This window comes from Phyllosticta citriasiana (assembly GCF_038021145.1).
Source record: "Phyllosticta citriasiana strain CBS 120426 chromosome Unknown IWZ02scaffold_5, whole genome shotgun sequence".
NCBI lineage: Eukaryota > Fungi > Ascomycota > Dothideomycetes > Botryosphaeriales > Phyllostictaceae > Phyllosticta > Phyllosticta citriasiana.
Genome location: NW_027117282.1, coordinates 467936 through 484108, shown reverse-complemented (window position 1 = coordinate 484108; position 16173 = coordinate 467936). Strand labels below are relative to the sequence as shown.

At 38.0% G+C, this 16173-nt stretch overlaps 3 protein-coding genes across 3 annotated transcripts; all 3 read right to left on the bottom strand.

The window, feature by feature from the left end:
- Nucleotides 1-10623: 10623 nt before the first annotated feature.
- IWZ02DRAFT_489448 (S-adenosyl-L-methionine-dependent methyltransferase) lies at nucleotides 10624-12708 on the bottom strand (the record flags this gene model as incomplete). Its single annotated transcript, XM_066769571.1, has 3 exons — nucleotides 10624-10745; nucleotides 11797-12238; nucleotides 12382-12708. The coding sequence occupies 3 exons, from the start codon at nucleotides 12706-12708 to the stop codon at nucleotides 10624-10626; spliced, it is 891 nt and encodes a 296-aa protein (XP_066623620.1).
- A 555-nt stretch (nucleotides 12709-13263) lies between these two features.
- IWZ02DRAFT_448124 (uncharacterized protein) lies at nucleotides 13264-15257 on the bottom strand. The gene has a single exon (XM_066767321.1). It carries the CDS (start codon nucleotides 15006-15008, stop codon nucleotides 13539-13541), a length of 1470 nt encoding a protein of 489 aa, XP_066623619.1. The 5' UTR covers nucleotides 15009-15257; the 3' UTR covers nucleotides 13264-13538.
- On the bottom strand, nucleotides 15242-16108 carry IWZ02DRAFT_223457 (uncharacterized protein). Its single transcript, XM_066762855.1, has 2 exons — nucleotides 15563-16108; nucleotides 15242-15435 (listed from the first exon to the last, which is right to left on the bottom strand). The coding sequence occupies exon 1, from the start codon at nucleotides 15974-15976 to the stop codon at nucleotides 15602-15604; it is 375 nt and encodes a 124-aa protein (XP_066623618.1). The 5' UTR covers nucleotides 15977-16108; the 3' UTR covers nucleotides 15242-15435; nucleotides 15563-15601.
- Between the last annotated feature and the right edge of the window lie 65 nt (nucleotides 16109-16173).

The window sequence follows — 16173 nt, the reverse complement described above, 5'->3', positions numbered from 1 at the left end:
AGCGCTTCCTACTACTATTAGTACGCCTATTCTGTAAGGTAGGCCTACTTATCTAGGGGTAACCCCTACTACTACTACTATAAGGCTGCCTACTAGGCGGCCTAATCATCTTACTACTATTACTATAAGGCCGCCTACTAGGCGGCCTAATCATCTAGCTACTACTACTCCATTATCTATAGATGACTAATTAAATGTTAGGAGATTAAGACGTAGACACGTAAGTTAACTCCTTTTTTATAGTAATAATTAGTCGTAGTAAGCTAGTCTTACGATGGTAGGATTAAAGTACTAATCTAAGCGAGTGTATACGGAGAATTAGTACTTTAAGCCTAACGCTTTAACTATAGGATCTATCTAAGGATGTAAACGGTTAGAAACTATAATAAGGTGTTAGAATACCTAAACTAGGCATACTATATATATAGCCTAAGCCTTATACACGACCATCTATTATTTAAGAAGGAAATTTAAGTCGTCTTAGTAAGGCGTATTAGTGTTATCTAAGGACTAAAGAGCATTAAGTATATATTAACTATAGAAGTCTTTATAAGGCTATAGTATAGCATATAAATATTAAGGAGGTATCCTCTCCGTACCTACTTATAAGAAAGTAGAAGACTATCCTATATATAGATAGTATAGCTAAGAATTAAGCCTACGCGACTAGTACTTAAGAGGAGTCTAGTAGTTAATAATAAACACCCTTACGCGGAGGTACTAAATTACCTTATAAATTAGAGGAAGGAAGAGGATAGGTACTCCTCTTCTTATTATAATCTTTTTACTCCCTATTACTAGTTAAGCTTAATACGTAAGTATAAGAGAAAGGTCTTTTTTACGCGATATAATTTTAGGTTAAAGAAGCTTTTAGGCATATTCTACTAGAAGAAGCTAATAACTATTAATCTAAGATTACTCCTCTTATAAAGGGATAAACCTAGGATATTACTATTTACATAAAGATATAAATTAAGACTCTTAAATAAGTTATCCTTAACTTAGCGGAAAGGATTTTAAGTTATTAAACTTCATTACGCGAAGATACTATTAAGTTAATAAGTTTATAGTATTTAGAAGAGAATAGATCCTAGAAGAAGAAGAAATACATACTAAGAGTACCTAACCTACCCGAATTAATAAACAGCTAAAACCCTACGTATAAGTATTAGCGGCTCCTCATAAATAATAAAATCTATAGTAATAAGGACTACTTTAAAAGAGGTACTACTATAGATACTAAGGAAGCTATTATAAGTTACATCCTCTCTAGGATATAGGGTAAGGTAGTATAGCATTTAGTACTATTTCTTTATACCTACGTAAAGATAGATAATCTAGTCCTTAATACTAACTTATATTACTAGCTTAAGTAAGTATTTAAGAATCCGCACCGGTGAAAGGATATAAAGAAGAAGCTAAAGGACCTTTATTATAAAATTCCTATAGATCTTTAGAAGTTCTAGTTAGAGTTTATATACCTAGCTTTAGAAGCTAACCTTCTACACGTATAATAGAAAGAGGATTTTCACTCTTTATTAGATCCCCTACTATAAACTTATTTAGTAGGAATTAAATAAGACGACTCTATTTCATTTAAAGAATACCTTTAAAAGGCGTACCCTATTACATAAAGTATAATTAAGTACTAAAACGGTTAAAACGTATCTTTATCATCCTAGAAAGACTATATAAAGAAATAATAATAGGAATAAGTAGGTAAATCTACTCTTTTAATAGGTAGAAGTTTAAGAGAACAGCCTTTTTCGAGGTTATTATAGAGATCTACTCCTCATATAACATTAGAAAATCTAATACGTAAAGGAAAAGCGGAACTCTAAGGTAATATAAGACCCTACTATTAATGCGGAAAGTTTAGACACCTTATCTAATAGTACCTAGAAACCGAAGTAAAGATAGTTAATACTATAATAGAAGAAGAAGGAGAAGAGCATGCGATATTAGAACTATACTCTTCTTTATTAGAAAATAATGAGTCTTAGGGGAAGTCTCCTCCCTAAGATATAAGCTTAGAGCTCTATAAATTACTAATTTATAGGTAAATATTTATAACCTTATTAGAGGATACCTATTTACTATCATAAATCGTTAAGTAGCTAATATATAGGCTTTCGCCCGGAGGCTATCTACTTAGTCGGACGTATATAAAATTAAAAAGAACTTAATTAAAGCTAAGTAGTTAAAAGATAAAGTTAAGTGAAGTCTTCTTAATTGTTATAAATATAGAAGATGCTATATACTCTTCTATCTTCTATATATATTTATATAAGAAGTGAAATGAGAACTAAACTCTCTCTTTACTACGTGAATTACTACTCTAGTTATATTATTAAAATAGATGAGAAATTAATCTTCTTATTACCGCGCGAAGTTTCGTTAGCTATTAAGTAGGCTATATATCCTTAGGAGTGTTTATTATCTATTAGTACCGCCGGCTTATATAGCTTAGCTAGTTTACGCGGCTTAGTTATAATTAGCTTTAGCTTATTAAGTAATCGCACGAGGGCGTAGTTATAATATACTCGCGTTACTAGCGTCTAATATATACTCGCGTTACTAGTATCTAATATATGCTTACGTTACTAGTATCTAGCGTCTAATAGCTATTATAACATTCCCCCCCTAATAGGAAGCCCGAGTTAGCTTATTAGGTACTTACGTAGATAACTAACCGGCGCTATTTTAGTAAGGGCGTAAAGTATAGGACTACTAGGTATATCTTATTATTAGGTTTATAGTTTAACTAACCTTCTTTACTACTACCTTAATAATAATAATAGACCTTACTTCTATTATTATATCTTCCTATTACTCTTAGCCTATCTCTTACTTAAGTAACTAGCTCTAGTAATAACTCTAGTAACGATAGTAAGTCCTCCTATTTATGGTAGGTCTAAAAACGCTTAACTAATTATTATACGATAGTATCTAATTAACTTCATTACTCTAAGCGCCCTAAAGGTAATATAATGCCTTAAGAGGATGCTAAGGCAACTTAGGACCGTTACGTAAGACGTTATATATAATTAGCTAATCATTTATGTATCTAGAGTTTTAAAAAGGTAAAGTAAAGCTAACTAGTCTAGGTATAGTACCTAGCTCCTAAGAGCTAGCATACGTTACTATTCTACCTATAAATCCTTACATGAACATTATATAAGCTAATTTACCTACTTTACCTTTATATACGCGTTCTAGTAGCCGTCGTGTTAGCGTACTACTAAGTATACCTTCTCATAAAAGTAATAATAGTAGTATTATTCGTCTAGCTACTTTACCTATAGAATTACTAGTAGAACCTTTAGATTAGGACTTAGAGGTAGATGCTTCTAATAAGATTATAGTCTTCGTCCCGCATAAGGCCTTTAAAAAACTTACTAAGGTGTATATTACTACTTACTTATCCTTACGTGATGGCTAACTTATTATAGAAATCCCTTAGCGGTAATAAAACTAGCTAACATATAATATATATATTAGGCCTTAGTAACTTAGCTTATTATGCTATTATCCTAGTTTCTAAGGATTATTTTAACATTATATCTACGGAATCTTATAGTTCTTTACGTAATACTTATTTAATCTAATACGTAGGTATTAATTAGGCTACTAGTTATACTAAGTACTAGGATAATCTCTCTACTTACGTCTTCTATGGTTACTATAAGTTACTAGGTTTCTTATAGGGTTAATGCGTGAACTATATCTAGGGTACTAGTAACCTTAACTATACTATAAGTAACCTTACTAGTACTCATCCTCCTAATTAACATAAAAGGCGTAAGGATAAGATATAGCCTAGAGAGTACTTTACTCTTCGCTACGTAATAGATAACTAGGTTAATAACTTTCTCTAGGACTCTATTAAAGGTATAATAAGGCCTAAACTTAAGAAGTTAGCTCTAGTTCCTACTAAAGAGAAGGAAGAGGAGTAAGGGTATAAAAGATAAGGAATAAAATTAAAATAGAAAAATAGGATGGATAAGGATAAATTAGTTCATATAGATAAGGGTTATTTACTATAGTGTTAAAGGATTCTCTTTACTAGAGTATAGGTAGGCTAGTTATTAGATTACGTTTCTTCCTATAATTCTTATTAGAGGAAGCCTCTTTTCTATTTTTCTAGGTTCTTTAGTAGTCTAGGAGTAGAAGGATTAGTAGTATAGAAGTCCTCTACTTTTTAGGGGGCCCTAATAAAAGAACTTACTATATACTACTTATTATCTTAATCGTATCCTACCTATTAGACCTAATACCTTAAAATTCTATAAGTAACCTTACTCACGCGGATAAAGTTAACTTTCTATTCTTACTAGTTATTAATAACCTCGGGTTCTAGCTTAGTATATCTCTATTATAGTAATAGGTCTATAGCTACTTTACGTAGGCGATTAGTATAGAAAAGGTTTATGACCTTTATACTTTTTAGAAGATCTAATTCGTACGAATATCCTTTTATTCTAGTAATCTTAAATAGTCCTACGTTAGGAGCGTCTAATTTTAGATTTAGCCGGTCTATTATCTAGCTAGTCTTCTTAATATAAATAAAGTCTCTAATGTTAAAGTTAGGTATATAACGGTATTTATTAGCTTATTAGTCGTTCTTTTCTTACGATTAGTGAATTAATTTATAGGCGTACTTATAGGCCTCTTATCTTCTTTTTTAGAGAGACTAAGTAATAGACTATATTCTACCTTTAGGTAAAGTAGTTATTATTATGTAAGTAGTCTAGTCATAATATATACGTAGTATAAAGCTAAGGTCTACTTCTACTAGTATAAGACCTATAGCCTTATATAGGAGGGTAGCCTAAGCTAAATGTATTAATAGTAGAAGATTAGACTAGTTATTTTAGTAGTAATTAATAAAGGGTTATAGTTAGCGTATAAGGACCTAATTTACTATCTTAGTAATTCTATTTATCTAAGAGTGATAGGCTAAATTAAAGTATTATTTAATACTAGTTAACTTATATAGCTCCTATATAAAGGCTAAAATAAACTAAGGACCTTAATCTAATAGTATACTTTTAGGATTTCCGAAAATTCGGTAGATGTAATTATAAAAAAGTTAAGATACTCCTTTAGCGTTAATTTTCTTCATATAAGGTAAACTAAAGGTTCTTTAGGATAACTAGTCTATAATAATAAGGATATAATTAAATTCCTTTTAGTCTTACGGTATCTCTTTAAAATCTATAGCTAGGTATTACTAGGGATAGTTAGGAATTAGTAGAGAATATAGAAGGCTAGGTATCTTATTAGTAAATTCATAGTTCTAGTAGTAAATATAGTAGTTTTAGCTATATCTCTTAATTATATAAGTCTATCTAGGCTAGTAATAGTATTACCGTAATAGCTTTTACATTTTATTAATTCTAGGATAGGTAGTAACGTAAGTAGTATATATTACTTTAATTATTCTTACATAAAGGTTATCCTAGTTAGGAATAACTAATATGCTATAGTAAAGAAGTAATCCATCCTATAACTTCTAATATGATTCATTTTCCGGTTAAAGATAGGCTATTTCCCTCTATAGTTTAAGATCTAGGTTTTCTCTATTTACGTAGAGGAGTTTATTAAGGAAAATTATTAGTAGAGAAACTTCCGGCTCTATTATTATAAGTAGGACTACCTAGAAAGTAGGAATGAGATACTACTCTTATACGGCCTTTACTTTCTCTTTTTAAGTCTTAAGTTACTCTTACTTTCTTATAAGAATATCTATAATAATATTTTCCTTTCCTAGTTAGTAGGTAAACTAGACTTAGTACTTAGTAAGTTACTTAGCCCATCTTACTTATCATACGGATAATTAGTACTTAGAAGTAAAGTATTCTAATGCTTAATAGTCTATAATTATGAGAAAAGGTTTATAAAGGCCTATAAGTATAGATCTCTATTCCTCTAGTCCTTACATAATAGCTAGAAGTTCTTTATTAGGTATTCTATAATGGAGTTTAGTATCTAACATTACCTTAGAATAAAAGGATACCGGTTTCTATTCATAATTTTCTTAATATTATAATAGAACTCCTATAACTACTCTATTACTTATGTCTATTTCCGTATAAGTATCTAAAGTTAGATTATAGTTTATAAGTAGTAATTTACTATATATTAGTTTCTTAAGGTTTCTAAAAGATTCTTCCTTAACTAGCCTAAGTTATTACTACTTTACTTTTAAATATAGTTTTTCTAGTAGCTAGCTAATTCGTCTATAGTTAGGAAGGAATCTCTAATAGAAGTTATAGAATCCTAAGAAAGACTAAAGAGATTAGAGGGTTATAGGTAATTACTAGGTATAAATAGGTTTAATTTTTTACGGGTCTATTAATATACCCTTAGTAGAGATAATGTATCCTAAGAATTTCGTATAAGTAGTTAAAAACTTACTCTTTTTTATGTTAGCTTATAGTCCCGCTTTTTATAATTATTATAGAACTTTAATGATGTATTAAGTATAATTATACGGGTTTTTAGAAACGATAAGAATATCGTCCATAAAAGTAATAATGAAATTATCTAAATAGTTAAAGAGAACTTAGTTAATAAAATATTAAAAAGTAGTAGGCCTATTACTTAGCCTAAAAGGTAAAACATAGTATTTAAATAGTCTATATCTTATACGGAAGGTAGTATATTCTTTAGACTATTCTTAAAGTTAGATTTAATAGAAAGCTTATTAAATGTCTAGTTTTATGTAGACCTTTCCTTTACCTACTCTCTATAAGAGTTCTAAGATAAGAGGTAAAGGATATAAGTCCTTCTTTATTTAATCATTTAACCGTTAGTAGTTAATATAAATTTACTAGCTACCTCCGGGTTTTTTTACTACTAATACTAGAGAGGCGTAGGGCACGTAACTCTTAGTAATAAATCCTTTCTTTAAATTCTCTTAGATATATTCCTTTACTATAGTAAGCTATTCTAGAGACATTCTATAGAGGGGACTTATTAGTAGGCGTAGAGAATCCTTATACGTAAGAGAAATTTAATGATTAACTCCTATATAAGAAGGTAGTAGCTAGTTAGACTCTTATTTTAAAAAGATATCATGGTAGTTCTTATACTTAGAGGGTAAATAATTATTAAGGTATTTATTAAAGGCTTCATCTTTATTAGCTTCGTTAATATTATCTAGTATAATAGAATAAAGATCTACTACTTCCGTTAGTGTTTTTATAGGTAGGTTAATTTCTATAAGAGAGGTGAAAAAGGTTTCTTAGTTATTAACTTTAATATTATTAGAGATATATATTAAAGAAATTAATTAGTTTATCCACATAACTTTACTTTATACGGATAATTTTAGAACGTTTAAAAGATTTAAAAAAGAAATTCAGTCTAGAGGACTTAACTATATAAGTTATTAGTTATAGTAATCTAGAAGAATATAATAATGTATAAGGAACTAGCAGCCTAGAATAATATTATAGTGCCTAATATCTAGTACGAAGGTATATATTATAACTAGCTAATATTAGAAACGGAATTATTATTAATAAATAAAATTAAGTTACTTATTTATGTATTAGTTAAACCTAGAGACTTTAAGGTTCCTACTAGTAATCTTTCTTTTCTTAATTCCTAATTCCCTAAGTTATAGAAGAAGTTAAGGATAGATAAAGCTAGATCTATTTATGCTAGTATTAACTAGGGCATAAATAGGTATAGCATAACTACTAGCTATAATTATAGTTTATATAGTAAATAGGTATCCTCTAATAAGGTTATAAATATTTACCTATAAATTAGTAATTTATAGAGCTCTAAGCTTATATCTTAGGGAGGAGACTTCCCCTAAGACTTATTATTTTCTAATAAAGAAGAGTATAGTTCTAATATTATATGCTCTTCTCCTTCTTCTTCTATTATAGTATTAACTATCTTTACTTTAGTTTCTAGGCACTATTAGATAAGGTATCTAAATTTTCCGCATTAATAGTAGGGTCTAATATTACCTTAGAGTTCCGCCTTTTCTTTACATATTAGATTTTCCGTTATTATATTAGAAGTAGATCTCTATAATAACCTTAAAAAAGGCTGTTCTCTTAAACTTCTACCTATTAAAAGAGTAGATTTACCTGCTTATTCCTATTATTATTTCTTTATATGGTCTTTCTAGGATGATAAAGATATATTTTAACTATTTTAGTACTTAATTATACTTTATATAATAGGGTATACCTTTTAAAGGTATTCTTTAAATGAAATAGAGTCGTCTTATTTAATTCCTACTAAATGAGTTTATAGTAGGGGATCTAATAAAGAGTGAAAATCCTCTTTCTATTATTTATGCGGAAGGTTAGCTTCTAAAGCTAGGTATATAAACTCTAACTAGAACTTCTAAAGATCTATAGGAATTTTATAATGAAGGTCCTTTAGCTTCTTCTTTATATCCTTTTACCGGTATAGATTCTTAAATACTTACTTAAGCCTATATCCTAGAGAGGATGTAACTTATAATAGCTTCCTTAGTATCTATAGTAGTACCTCTTTTAAAGTAGTCCTTATTACTACGGATTTTATTATTTATAAGGAGCTACTAATACTTATACGTAGGGTTTTAGCCGTTTATTAATTTAGGTAGGTTAGGCACTCTTAGTATACGTTTCTTCTTCTTTTAGGATCCGTTCTCTTCTAAATACTATGAACTTATTAACTTAATAGTATCTTTATATAATGAAGTTTAATGATTTAAAATCCTTTCTACTAAGTTAAGGATAACTTATTTAAGAGTCTTAATTTATATCTTTACGTAAATAGTAATATCCTAGGTTTATCCCTTTATAAGAGGAGTAATCTTAGATTAATAGTTATTAGCTTCTCCTAGTAGAATATGCCTAAAAGCTTCTTTAACCTAAAATTATATTATATAAAAAAGACCTTTCTCTTATACTTATGTATTAAGCTTAACTAGTAATAGGGAATAAAAAGATTATAATAAGAAGGGGAGTACCTATCCTCTTCCTTCCTCTAATTTATAAGGTAATTTAGTACCTCCGCGTAAGGGTATTTATTATTAACTACTAGACTCCTCTTAAGTACTAGTTATATAGGCTTAATTCTTAGCTATACTATCTATATATAGGATAGTCTTCTACTTTCTTATAAGTAGGTATGGAGAGGATACCTCCTTAATATTTATATGCTATACTATAGCCTTATAAAGACTTCTATAGTTAATATATACTTAATGCTCTTTAGTCCTTAGATAATACTAATATACCTTACTAAGATAACTTAAATTTCCTTCTTAAATAATAGATGGTTATGTATAAGGCTTAGGCTATATATATAGTATACCTAGTTTAGGTATTCTAACACCTCTCTTAGGTAATAAAAAAATAGAACGGGGATAATACCTAGAATAATCTTCTATATCTATCATAAATTATTAAGTAGCTAATATATAGGCTTTTACCTAGAGGCTATCTACTTAGTTAGACGTATATAAAATTAAAAAGAACTTAATTAAAGTTAAGTGGTTAAAAGATGAAGTTAAGTAAAGTCTTCTTAATTATTATAAATATAGAAGATGCTATGTACTCTTCTATCTTCTATAGGTATTTATATAAGAAGTAAAATAAGAACTAAACTCTCTCTTTACTATATAAATTACTACTTTAGTTACGTTATTAAAATAGATAAGAAATTAATCTTCTTATTACTATATAGAGTTTCGTTAGCTATTAAGTAGGCTATATATCCCTAGTAGTATTTATTATCTATTAGTACTACTAGCTTATATAGCTTAGCCGGTTTATATCGGCTTAGTTATAATTAGCTTTAGCTTATTAAGTAATCGCGCGAGGGCGTAGTTATAATATACTTATATTACTAGTATCTAGCGTCTAATAGCTATTACGATACCTAGTATATAGACTAACTAAGTAAGATAGCTACTATCTTACTTACTATACCTTTTTAGGTTAGCTAGTATAGTAGTATTAGTCCTACTACCTTATAAGTATATAGTATCTTCTATATTTACTATAATTAAGAGAATTTACTTAACTTCTTTTTCCTACTAAACTTTAATTAATTTCTTTTAATTTTATATATATCTAACTAAGTAGATAGCCTTTATACCTTAGCCTATAAATTAGCTACTTAATAATTCGTAATAAAAAACTAATAATAAAATAAGTAAACTAATTAGTTAGAGTAGTAGAGATACTTTACCTACCTAAAGATAATAATATTAATTTTTCGTTTTAGGACTAAGGGATGAACTTAAAATTCTAAAGTAACTATCTAATACCTACTAGTCCTATACTCCCTATAAGAAGGAAACCCTATAGTCTAGACTACTAATAACGTAATAGGTATAACTAACCTACTAACTAACTAACTAACTAAGGGTATAGCTATAATACCCTACTTATAAATCTTATACTCCCTACTATATTATTAACTAATCTATACTACTACTATAAAGAAAGTCTCCCTAATAAATAATACTATAGTGCCTAGTAGTAGTACTACTAGCACCACCACTATTACCATGCCACCCATAATGCTCTACTTTCTCTAGAGCTCGCGTAGCATCCGCACGGCATGGCTCCTTAAAGAACTATCACTAGACTATACTATCTAATTCTCAGACCGAATGGCAAACGGTCTAGCATCTAAAGAGGCGCGCGACGCAGTGGGCACGCTGATGGGCAAATTCCCGACGCTTAAGGACGGCGAGGACGTGGTGATGAAGAGTGGCGCTATCACGTAGTGCGTTAGTTTCCCACTTATTCCTCACCCCCGTGCAGGCTTTCCTTCTCCCCCCACTCCAACTACAACAACCGTGCGCCGAAGATGGCGTCGCAGTGGAGCGGAGGCGGGAAATGGTGTGGTGTGGTGTGGTGTGGTGCGGTGGAATGAAGGGAAATTGGAATGCAGATGGGTACCTCTGCGATAGATACGATAACTCCTACCACCTCCTCCCACATGACCCGTCTGCGCGCATTAAAGCGTTGTAATGGCTCCATGCGGCCGAAGCAACGTTCTTACTGCACAGTCTCGCCATCATGTATGCGCGCCGGTACTACCCGGCCGACACACCGCGGGCTGGTCTGGCGTAAATGGAAGCCAGCATGGCGACGAATTTCGAAAACGATTTTCGCTGGCTGGAGAGTGAGTTGGAGAGGAGTGAGGGGGGGGGGGGGGGGGGGGGGGGTTAGTTAGGAAGGAAGTGACCGTGGCGGATGCCATGATGCAGTTTAGTGTGCGATTTATTTTAGAGAAGGAGTTAGGGACGCGGAAGGGGAGGTGGAGGAGGATTAAGGAGTGGTTAGGGAGGTGTGACGGGTGTGGGGCGTATAGGAGGGCGGTGGAGAAGACGGGGAATGTTTTTTCTTAGAGAGAGACAGCGGGTGGATTCATGGACATTTCCATGCTGCGAAGAGACTTTGTCGTTTTTCTGAAATTTTTTTTTTTTTTTTCTTTGGCTGGAAAAAATGGTACCTTTTTACATTATGCATTTCATGTCACTCTGACTGACTGCACTGACAGAACGCTATTCCAGCGCAAAAGATACATGCGGCCAACCTATTACCACCTCTCAATACGCAACTTTCCAGAATCAACCAGTAAACACTTCATTCCACAGCTCATCTTTCTCAGAGAACATTCACTCCGCACGCAAACCAAAACACTACGAGCCATCCGCCGCTTTCCTCGCAACAACGCACCAAGCCGCCCACTCCAACGCCACCTCGCCATCACCAAAATCACACTTCAAAACGCTGACAACAGCCGGCAGGACCAACTCACCCATACTCTCGCGCTGCTCCTCACTCCAACAGCCCCGCAGCACCATCTTCAGCATATCGCCATACAGCTCACAAAAAGCATCCGCATCACGATGCCGCGTAACATTGTGCACCAACTCAAGGTTAACATCAACGAACCCCGTCTCGCGCGCCACGCGCTCGAGGAAGCCGCCGTCGGTCCAGTGCTCCTCGACGCTGCCTTGTGCCATTAAGCTGGCGCAGAAGCGATCAAAGGTCGGGAAGGGTGGTGCGTAGGGGATGAGTGCCATGGCGCGCTCGACGATGGGGTACCAGCCGGTCTGGTGCCAGATGGAGAAGGCGGCGACGCCGCGGGGGCGCAGGACGCGGTGTTGTTCGCGCAGGGCCTGCCGCGGGTTGGGCATGCCGATGATGCCGAAGTTGGTGAAGATGTGGGTGAATGATGATGGGGGGAAGGGGAGGGCCTGTAGCGTGTGATTAGCTTGGTGTGAAAGAGAGCGTTGGGATTGACGATGGTGAGGAGGGAAGAAGAGGAAGATGGAGGTGATGATGATGGCATCTCAGAAGTATTGAAGGGAAAGAAAGGGAAAGGAGAAAAAGAGCTCACCAACGCATCCGCAACCTGCGCCTTCGCCCCCTCCCACCCATTCTCCTTAATCCGCTGCCTGACGCTCTCAACCATGCTCTTCGAAACATCCGTACACGTCAGCTGCAGCCTCGCCTTTGCCTCACCCGGCAGCAGCGCGTGCAGCTGGAAACTGACGATTCCGGTGCCGCACGCATTGTCCAAAACGGCAAGGTCGTCATCCGTTGTCGAGCCCGTCGTGGCTGCGGCGAGTAGTCCGCTGTTTTTTATGAGGACGCTGGCGAAAGGCCGCGTCAGTTCTTCGCCTGGTTTGTAGCGGGCGGCGGCTTGGGGATTGTGCCAGTCCATCATTGTTTCTTTCTTTTCTTTTCGTGAAGGGGATTGAAGCAGGAGGAGATAGGTATGCAGGAAAATTCGACGGCAGTGTCTAGCAATAAACCGCAGCTGTGCTTGGTTCAGGAACAGTCGAAACAATCCAACTTAAACGTCGAGTAAACTGCGAATCCAGAAGGTCAGTTGAGGAGCAAGTCCGTCGTTCCAATAGATAGACAAACAGCAAAAGACGCCGCACTTAAATATCCCACCGAATCGCCTTACCTTTGCCTGTGTACCGTACCTATGCATCCACCTCACCACCACCATCATTTAACCCCAGCCAACCAGCCGACCAACTCCGCAGACAGCCCATTCAAATTCCTCCGAAATCCCCCCATTGAAAGTCGATTTTCTCGCACACTTTTGACAGGTTGACGGTGAATGTGGATGGGCTTTGTTGGCCGCAAGAGGAATGGCGCTGTTCGGCTTATTTCCGATAATGTCTCCGGAACCACAGAGCGCGGCGCGAATGTCTCCGTTGCTTGCTTCCGCTTTTCCTTGTGACCACCACACAACTACCATTGCATTGCTTATGTTCAGGAAGAAAAAGGAAGAGCGTGGGAAAGGAGCGTGGAATGTGACGATTTTGTTTGTTTGCGTGTTTTGGTGATGGTTTTTGTTTTCAAATCTTCATTTCATCTATTCACTGAAAGCACCCGAATTCTCTCAAAGTACAGGGGAAAAAGCAAAACTGCCAACGCCCAAAAAATGCTCACCAGTCAGCAATCTCCAGACCGACTCACTAGAGATGCAAGAAAATTTCTGCCAGAAATCGTGCCTTCACTCAACTCCCCTCTCCTACATCAAACGCGCAAACCTTGCGCATTCCTCCAGTCCCTCCAACTCTCCCGATTCGCCTTGTTCCTCCGCGCCAGCATGTCCGCCACACGCGCGTCATCGGTCCTGGCAAACGGGTTCGTCCGCGCCCGCGCGCCACCACCACCACCACCGCGAGCCATAGCAGTAAGCGGCGGCGCCGCAAGCGTTCCCAGGGGCAGACCGGACGATGTGGTGGGGACCGTGGTCGTGTCTGTTGGCGCCGCGGTCGAAGCCTCCGCGACGACGCGCGATGGGGGGGAGTAGGCGGGGGGTGGTGACGGCAAGGTGGAGGGGATAGAAGAGAGGACATGCGGGTTATGCGAATGCGCACCCGCATCACCGGAGCCATGGCTATGCTGGACATGATGGATATGCTGATGGTGATGAAGCGGCATAGGCGGCGGCGGCGGCGGCAAAGGCGTCCTCACACCTCCTGGATACGTCTGCAAGGCGTAGGGTTCGGGAAAGTCGTCATCACTGTCGGGGGCGTCGCGGCCGCGGTGGCGGGCCCAGCGCCGCCGCACGCAGCGCAGAGTGGACGGAGCTGTGACGATGAGGACGACGAAGCAGAGGCCGGCGATGAAGACGCCCCAGACGACTTCGAAGTACCGTGAATCCTTATCCTTGGCCTTTTTGGCTGCGTCTTCCGGGTGTTTGGCGTCGGCGATGGGTTGGCGTGAGGAGCGGCCGGACGGAGAAGGCGAGGGCGAGGGCGAGGAGGACGACGAGTGCGATGGTCGGCCGTGGTGATGGACATGCTTTCCCGCTGCTGCTGTTGACGAGGGCAGAGGTCCACCTGGGTGCTCGTGGTTGTGGAAGCCGTGGGGGTGGAGATGCTTCACCGCTGACGAGGTGATGCTCGTTGTCCAAGTCCGTGTTGGGGAAGCAGGGTGTCCGTGAGGGAAGACGCGGTCCATGAAATGGTGGACGTGGCTCCTGGCTCCACTCATGCCCTTGGTGGAAGAGCTGGTGGGGACCGCCTTGGTGAAGCGAAGACCGATTTTGCGACGTTGATGGCGTTCTCCGACGCCATCCCCAGTTGCCTTGGTGGGATGCACCTTGCGAGGGGTCGGAACCTTCGTGTGGAGGACGGTGGTCGACCTTTGGCTCTCGATACCGGACCAGGAACGAGGCGAGGGAGCAGGCAGGGACGAACAGGAGACGACGGGGTTCTCGGGAACCCCTTCCAGCTTCTTCCGATGGACGCTGACAATGGGAATAGTCGCCAGGCATTTAACAACCTGGTCTCCGGGCGGCGACTTCACCTGGAGATCGATGGGCGACGGGTGCTCGAGAGCACCGACAGCCCGGCCGGCGAGGAGAGAGAACGGCAGTGGGTTGAAGACGTGGAGGGCGTTTGAGGGAGCGGCCCCAGCCACGACGCACAAAGGTGCCGTGGCAAACACCAAGACTGCCACGAGAAGCAGGACAATGTTGGGGAAGAAAGATCTCATGTTGACTTGCGCTGAGGTAGGTGTAGGTAGGAAGATGTCGAGATGACCTCAAACGGCACGGCGGGCGTGGCCTTATGTAGTCCTCGGGAACTCAACAGTGGTCGAGAATTTCAACATACCGCGCTGAACGACGGGTTTTTTGGTTCAGAGGCGCAAATCTTGCCCAAAAAAAAAAAAAAAAAAAAAATTTGTTAGCCCCAAAGTGTTGATGAGGATATCCGTGGGAATCCATGAGCCGTTCGCAAGTGTCGGAAGCATCCAAAACGTGGAAAAGCTGTGCGAATCTTGTCCATATGCTGCAAAAAAAAAAAAAAAAAAAAAAAAGGAAAACGAAATTGACGAACCGCAAACACTTCCCACGTTTTCTAGTCCTCAGCCTCACGCGTGCTGCGTCCATTTCGCGCAGCAAGCCCGGTCCTGGGCGAAGCTAGGAACGGGGAATATCAGCCAGTTGAGTCAATGAGCAGATTTTCTCCCTTTATTCCAACCAATGATATCCGTGGACAGCGCGAAGAAGCAAAACAAGGGAAAAGAAATCAAAACCTGAGACGAACAACGGGCCCGCCGTACCGCGGGTCTGGGAAGTTCGAGCATCACGGCCGCGGACCGTACCGTCCGCGCTTCAGTTGTTGAACAGACCACTGCGTCGCCAGTGCACTTGATGGAGAGCATGGATGACCCCCGCGAAGCTCGAACGCGTCGTGGGGGAAATTGCTTGCGGGATGATTCGTTTGGTGACGACTGTTGAGCAAAGTCAGTGCGCGAAGACGGGAGTGACGGACGATAGGACGCGCGTGGCAGTGAAATGGATTGATTTGGCCTCTCTCAGTGGCCAGCCAGCCCTGTCTGAAGCGGAGGGTTAAGCGACCGTTGCGCGAAAACAAAAGATGCAGAAGCGACAGCCGAGTCCAGCGCCGCCACAACCGGCATCCCAGGAGAAGAAAGCATGGAAAATTCGACATCATCATGCCATATCCAAAAAAAAAAAAAAAAAAAAGAAAAGAAAAATAAACCGGCCGGTGTCTGAATGAGAAAAGGGAAGCACAAAAGCCGCTCGCCGGTTACCCTCCGCCGAGATGCTATAGTTGATGCAGTTTTGTTTTGCCCCATAGGAAACCAATTAAGAGGCCACAAATACACACTCAGGAACCGTCGCGGTATTTCC

What these genes read in the sequence shown, in the direction of transcription:
- IWZ02DRAFT_448124 (XM_066767321.1), bottom strand. Translation starts at nt 15,008, where the DNA reads ATGAGATCTTTCTTCCCCAACATTGTCCTGCTTCTCGTGGCAGTCTTG.
- IWZ02DRAFT_223457 (XM_066762855.1), bottom strand. Translation starts at nt 15,976, where the DNA reads ATGATGATGTCGAATTTTCCATGCTTTCTTCTCCTGGGATGCCGGTTG.